Source organism: Blastocystis sp. subtype 4, assembly GCF_000743755.1.
Source record: "Blastocystis sp. subtype 4 strain WR1 chromosome Unknown seqid_0371, whole genome shotgun sequence".
In the NCBI taxonomy this organism is placed as follows: Eukaryota; class Bigyra; order Opalinata; family Blastocystidae; genus Blastocystis; species Blastocystis sp. subtype 4.
In genome coordinates, this window is record NW_014569176.1 from 1323 (window position 1) to 8421 (window position 7099).

General features: G+C 39.0%; 3 protein-coding genes across 3 annotated transcripts; 2 read left to right on the forward strand and 1 right to left on the reverse strand.

Moving 5' to 3' along the window:
• Positions 1-152: 152 nt before the first annotated feature.
• On the reverse strand, positions 153-1894 carry JH06_5209 (hypothetical protein; the record flags this gene model as incomplete). The annotated part of the gene is made up of 7 exons (XM_014669934.1): positions 153-640; positions 670-726; positions 757-858; positions 889-925; positions 956-1055; positions 1086-1264; positions 1295-1894. 7 exons carry the CDS (start codon positions 1892-1894, stop codon positions 153-155), a joined length of 1563 nt encoding a protein of 520 aa, XP_014525420.1.
• Positions 1895-2430: 536 nt separating this feature from the next.
• JH06_5210 (mitochondrial translocator assembly and maintenance protein) lies at positions 2431-3617 on the forward strand (the record flags this gene model as incomplete). The annotated part of the gene is made up of 5 exons (XM_014669935.1): positions 2431-2664; positions 2764-2883; positions 2934-3029; positions 3060-3236; positions 3267-3617. 5 exons carry the CDS (start codon positions 2431-2433, stop codon positions 3615-3617), a joined length of 978 nt encoding a protein of 325 aa, XP_014525421.1.
• A 98-nt stretch (positions 3618-3715) lies between these two features.
• On the forward strand, positions 3716-5852 carry JH06_5156 (hypothetical protein; the record flags this gene model as incomplete). Its single annotated transcript, XM_014669936.1, has 12 exons — positions 3716-3740; positions 3772-3805; positions 3848-4083; positions 4114-4238; positions 4267-4375; positions 4406-4740; positions 4770-4826; positions 4856-5035; positions 5066-5150; positions 5259-5465; positions 5496-5669; positions 5701-5852. 12 exons carry the CDS (start codon positions 3716-3718, stop codon positions 5850-5852), a joined length of 1719 nt encoding a protein of 572 aa, XP_014525422.1.
• Positions 5853-7099: the final 1247 nt, after the last annotated feature.

The window sequence follows — 7099 nt, forward strand, 5'->3', positions numbered from 1 at the left end:
GTGAAGGTGAAGCCTAATGAACCTGACTTACTTCAGCGTCGAAAGCTTCTTTTCATTGAATCTTCATCTTCCTCTTCAGAGAGTTCAGACTGGGATTTGAGTGATTGATGATTGTTTGTTTCAATACACAGTTACCCATTAGAGTACAATAATCAATTCTTCTTGCTTCTTCTCTTCTTCTTCAATGAAGGTTTCTCTTCACAAGAACATAAGTTCAAATCCACCGATTCTTCTTCCTTCTTCACAACCATCTTCACAATAAGTAAGTTCAAAGTTTCCACTTGCTGTTGGAGTTGTTTCAGCTGTGTTTCTTGAAGATGAATCTCATGAACACGACTCCAAGTCTTTACAGCCTTGTAGAAAGCATATCCAGCCAATATCAACAATACCAATACAACCCATGTCTGTGCACATGATAATGCTTCTTTTGTCTCTACTACAGTCATCTCCAAAGCTACCAAACTCTCATTCAATTGTTTTACCATTGTCTTCTGTTGTCTCATCAGTTCCTCGAGATTCTGTTGACCCATCTCCAATCCACTCACACGATCCTTCACAGCATGGATCTTCTCACGAGTCCGATTATGAAGCAAAGCCACAGAAAACGCCAAATCTTCTTGTTCTTGAGCACAATGAGTGTCTACTCTTCATTCTACTAATCATGTCTACACAACTCATATAATGGCTGGAACTCAGGTGATACTGATAATGGAACTGTTGGTGGGGCTATTTCTGATTCTCTTCTTCATTCCTCACTTGATTCACTCTTTTGAGATTCATCCTTCTCTAATGTTGTCACTTCAACAGATGGTTCTTCAGGAATCTCTTCCTTCACCACTTCAGTGATCATTTCTTTCACTACACATCACTCTCTCTTTCTTTTCTCACATCCAGCAGTCACATCTGATCTCATAAAGTCCGTATTCTAAAGATGAGTGATTGATTGAATAAGAACCAGCATAGCATTCATCATGTTACTACCATACACACGAAACTCACTCATTGTACACATTGTCTCATCACGATACCAAGTTAACCATTCTACACGAACAAATCTATGTCTCATTCATTCCTTCTTTCTCAACTTGGTCCAACTGGAGGATGTGAGAGGAAATACTTGTAACTCACTCTTGTCATCAGCTTCAAAGTATCCCAAAAAGGACCAGGAATCGGTAGGATAAATGGCACTTCCATATACTACAAATTCCTTCACAGAGGAGGAGAATCGTTCATAATTTGCAGTTGCGATAGCATCAATAACCACCTGATGATCAGTACTGACTCATTCACATACCATCTCAGCCAAACTGAATACAAACCATTTCTCTTTGGAACATTCTGCCAGACTGTATTTGTATCGACTGCTTGTTAGGACTGCATCTGCTCCATTCATTGCTTTTGACTTTGCCAGACCCACAGCTCCTGCTTTCACTGAAGCTAGATCAATTCGATTCTTGAGGCTCTTGGCAGCTCCTTCTAGAGGATGGATAGGAGAAAGAGCTTCAAACACGTTGTCCTTCACATCTGCTAAAGGAAAACCAATTGAACTCACTGAAATCTCTTCTAGAAGCAAAGGAGAGACGAAATCGGAGTCAACAGAACTTGAAGGAACTGAAACAGGATCAATACAAGGAAACGAAAGATACTCACTGTGATTCAAACTACAAACTCGACAATTATCCAACTGATTCTCTTTCTTTTCACTCCACGAACAAACGAGAGAAAGCGAAACAGACTCATGGTTCAACTCAATCGATGTTTCATTCAACAGATAATGCAAAATTGAAGAAGGAGAGTGAATAAAAGACGGAGGAGAAGAAAGGAGAAGAGAAGGATCAGCAAAAGAGTTAGTTGAATTCACTTTAGAATCAAGTGAAGATGGGTCCGAATCCATCTCTTCAATCCCATTGTACGGACAGCAAAAACACTGATCACTGTAGTATTGCGGATTTACACAACAGAATAAACATGCATAAAGGAAAACTAGAAGAGTGAATATAAAATCAGGAATATCGTACAATGAGAATCCTCTTTGTTCACTTCCGAATAACGAATCCCGATGTCCAAAGAGGAAACTATTTCTATTGACAAAAGAATGAGAACTAGTATCTTCGATACATGATTCGTCATTCGAGAAAGAAGAAAACTAATGAAGAAGCTTCTCGCCAAAATGCGTCGATTCTCGTGCTATCGGTTAACTGATAGAATGATTATCTCCATCAATACCCCTATTTGGATTCCATAAATATGTCAGATGAAGTAGAAATAATGCACTAAGATATTTTCACAAGTTTGAAGATCAGTTGAAGAGAACAAAGATATCATCTATTTCTTCTATTCAATCCATTACAAATTGTGAAGTCATCCTAATTCCAACTTTTCCTCTTCATCATTGGTTTCTTCTTTCTCTCACTCAAGTGAGTGTTAACGATGGAATTTGATCGTTACTTGTCTGGTCTCCCAGAATATGAGTTTGCAATCACTTATGGTTCTGGTGTTTTCCCTCAGAAGGGTTATTCTGCAAAGGATGTTCGCAATGCAATGTTGGACGTGATTTTAGGTGTTGAGAATCTCGAAGAATGGCATCTCGTCAATTTGGCCAAGAATCCTCAACACTATTCGTGGATCCGTCATTTGAATGCAAAATCTGTAGCCAAGCTTGATGTAAGCAATTGATACTATTGAATTCTGGTTAGGAAGTTGGTTTCGGTCATGTGTTGTATAACCGTTCTGTAGTTTGTGTATTGTATTTCTGATGAATAGGAGATGGGTCCTGAAAGAGAGAAACGTCCAGTGAAGTATGGTGTGATTAGTCTTTCTTCTCTGAAACGAGATTTGTTGACCTGGGATTCTCTGTATGTGGCAGGTCGTCTTCAGAAGCCAGTAGGTACGGTTTTGGTTGTTGAGTGTGAGGTATGTATTCTGAAGGCAAGGATATAATTTGTTCAATGAATGAGAATTTGAAGAGTGCAGTATTAGCGGTTCTTCCTCTTCTCCCTCCTCGTTTCAGTGCTCGTGAGTTGTTTCTGGTTTTGTTGGTATTGTTTTCTGATCTTTAGGCAATCACTGGTTTGAGTTATAATGGAGATATTCGTACTTGGTTTGCTGAGAATCCTAATAAGGTTGAGAATATTGTATCGGGGAATTATGATTACTTTAATGAATTGTACAAACCAATTATCCAAAACTGTCCTTTCATTCATGCAGTTGAAGGAGAGACAGATCAGTATTGTCAGGTGGAAATATGTTCGGAGGTTGATGTATAGGATATCACTATGAAGAATCTTGCTTGTATTCTTGCTTCTCTCCCCTCTACTCTTCATCCATCTATTCGTCAAGAACTGCAATTCTCCACTCCTTCGGTTGATGTATCTTCTCTTTCGTCTACTGCTCTGTATGATGTTTATTATCGTCGTTTGTCTGCTCTGTATGATCCATATGAAACAAATCAGAATATCATGGTTGCAAAGGCAGCAGTAGCGAAGGGACTAGTGAATGGAGTTCGTCATGTGGTGTTTCGAAGTAGTATCGATCAAGCTGTGAGAGGGAATATCTCTTTTGGGGTTATGAACAGTCTAAGTTATGTTGCAAAGAAGATCAAGAAGTTCTTGAAATAGAGTCTTGAGCGAATTCAATACCATATCTCTATTGTCTGTTTAGTCATTCGTTGGGGAATAGGAAAGTGTTTGTTCACTTAATCGTTTGTGTGAGATTGATGGGACCTTGCATATCTACTCCACGTACTGGACTTTCCATTCCGTTATCGTTTAGGTGTAGAAAAGCATGGTAACGAAGAGGAACACAAGTAAGGAATCTCTAAACTAAATTCTTCTAACAAGTGACTTAGATCGGAGAAGAGAATAGATGTAGTAGAGAGGGACAATAAAGGTGGTCATCCACATTCACAAGGTGTTGTAACCCAAACTGGAGATGGAGGCGATCCATCACTTGCTACAACAATGGGTGAATTAAAGGCATCACTATCTAGTCCTGTAGATGCAATTCTAACAGGTGATAAGAATGAGATTCCTTATCAAGACATTTCTTCCGAATTAGTGTACTCTCCTCAATTGGGACCTTTGAGTATTATTGAGGGTCTCTCATCATTCTAAGGTGAATCTCCTTCTTTGGATCACAGTGGGAAGCATAACATAGGCACGGAGATTTCACATATATCTGCTGTACCCCAGATTAATGATGCACAGATGGAAGGAGAGAATAAGGATTTTTTGACTAAAGTATGCTTGACGAGTCGATGTTATGTAGATTGAGGTGAATGAGAATCAAAGCGACAATGATATCCATATGGTTTTAGCAACAATTGGTCTAGCAAATCCTGTCTGTGAAGCTCTCCTTAACAAATACCTCATTGATGGTAGAACTATTATGTGTTTATGATCATTAGGCAAATGGGAAGAATTACTTCTGAATATGTATGATAAATATACAAACAAACGGAGTTCGTTAAGTCCCGAAGAGATTGAAACGATGAGTCGTTTTGTCACAGAATGTGGTGTCTTTATTGATAAGTGCGTTAAAGCAGGCATTATTCGAGTGACCTCTCCCCCAGAATCAACGCTGCCTTGTGATGCTTCGAATCCAGGTTCTGATCATGAGTTGGGAGGACAGTCAGTGTCAGATACCCAGAAAACTGAGGTATCGACAGAGGGAATGGGGCTCTCAGATGAGGGTGTGAGTGAGACAAGTGATACCACTTCAGAACGAATTGCTTATTCTCTTGTGGGAACAATTAATGTTTTTCATTCTAGACGCATATTAGTTCCATTTCCTTCTGTTCACGGGAGTTTCGTTCAATCAAATTGATCGTAGATTTGATAATACAGATTTAGTGTAGGTTACAGCAATTGCTGGATTCCGAACTCGTTATGGTGATGCCTGTTTCATTCCAATCGTGACCAATCAAACCACACAGACATCATCAACACCTAATGATACAAAGACAGATTCAATAGTTGAATTGGATCCTGAAGAACAAGAACTTGCTTTGCATCGTTGGCGTCAAATGAAACTTGTGGTAATGATGTTTGTGATATGTGACCTATAGAATATTGCAATTACTCGTATTACTGGAGAAGAAGATGTACATGGCATTGAAAATGCTGAAGATATTGAGGAAGAAATATCCTTGTGTTTAATATTCTGTGATCCTTGATTGAATGTCAAACAATATCAGCCAGTCATGATGAATTTCACTGCTTCATTGGGAAGTGAGATTGGATGAATCAAATCAGTGATAGTTACCCCACACTCTCGTCAGAAGCAAGAAGAAGCTCAGATGCAAGCTGTATGGGAAGAATCTCTTCAAACGGTTCGACGGGAAGCACTATGGTTTCAAGCTGCATCCCGCGGGACTGATACGGATATTGAGAAGATGGCGGAATTGTTGTGTGAGGATCCAAATCGGTTCTATTCAGATTGGGACCCCCGTAAGCTATTGAACTGTGGTAGATGGTTCAGAAATGATTGAACTGTAGTCGATAGTCGAAACCGGACTGCGATGTACTTGGCTTGTACGGATTGCAATCTACAGTTATTACGTTTTCTGATTTCAAAGAATGCAGATCCACGTATTGCATATGTAATTGATGAGAAAACGGAGGAAACTCCTTTGGGATGTGCAGTTCGGTGGGGTTATACCGAAGTAGCAAGTGAGATGTGTAGAATAAGGATGAGAGGTAGAATTGCTGTTAGAAAAGTCTTCGTATTGTAAGGCAGAGATTAAAACAATCGCTCGTCTACGGAAACGCTGTAGAAATAAAGAAATTGGAGCTCTATTAAAAGAGAAGTATTCAATACATAAAGATGAATTAAACAAAACAAAAGGGATATAAGGATTGTTTCTTTGTAACAATCAATCCAGTTAGATATGCATAATACAACTAGATTGGCTCTCTTGCAATTGCTTGTTCCTTTCCAAGAGAAATACAATCATTTCCTTCTGCTTTCTATTTTCTTCAATCAAATTTGCCAGTTGCTCACTAAGAGTGACTAAATACATAGACACACACTTTGGGTTAATGTCTGCTAGTTCTTTATGATTCTTATTAATATGACGTATCATATCGTTCTTTCTTTTATACTGCCTTTCACAGAATGGGCAACAAAAGAGCTTCTCATGAGAATGAGACAGCATATGCTTTGTTAAGTTGCTCTTTGACACAAACCTAAATAAGAAACTCTAGAAACCAATACGATCGTTGACATCCTTCGACAGGACAGACAAAAGACTTTATTCCCGTATGGGTTTTCTTATGATAATCCAGAGCAGAAGCTGATTTAAAACTCCGCAGACAGCCTGGAACAGGACATACAAATGGTGTTTGATTCGAGTGTTGAAGTTCATGTCTCTTGCAGTTTCTTGAACTCACGAACAACCAATTTACGTACGATAAAGTGCTAAACACCTTTCCACATTTGAATGAACAAGAATATGGTTTAATTCCTTTGTGCAATTTCAAATGACGGTTTAGAGATGACTTTTGAGAAAACTCTTTGTTACATATAGTACAGATATGTCTATGAAGTAACGGTAATTAAAATGAGCCATACTTTTCACGTAAATGTACAACTGGAGGTAGAGAATCGACTGCGGTATATGCAGGAGGAATCACCTATTCATAACCAAGAACGCACAACTTGTACATCTTGTTGTTTGGGAAGAATCTGGTTATCCTTCTCACTACTTGGTGTCATAATCCAAAGACATGCAAAACAAACACTAATCCAATAAATCAACATAGAAAACAGCTTAGTCTTTCTTCTCTTTCTTCTCTTTCTTTTCTTTCTTGCCTTCCTTATCCTTATGTTTCTTCTCCTTCTTTTCCTTCTTCTCTTTCTTGGCCTCCTTCTCCTCTTTCTTGTTTTCTTTCTCTTCCTTCATCTCCTCCTTCTTTGGTTCTTCAATCACAGGCTGTACCTTGTACCAGTCCACAGGTGTCTTCTCATTAGGCTTACCATTCTATTCTTGATCATTCTTCTCCTCCTCCTACCTTATCCAATTGACCAGCAGCAATCAACTGTTTCTTCTTCTGAGCCACAGGTCCCAGTCCCCAACGTCGAGGATACGTATCTCGCTCCA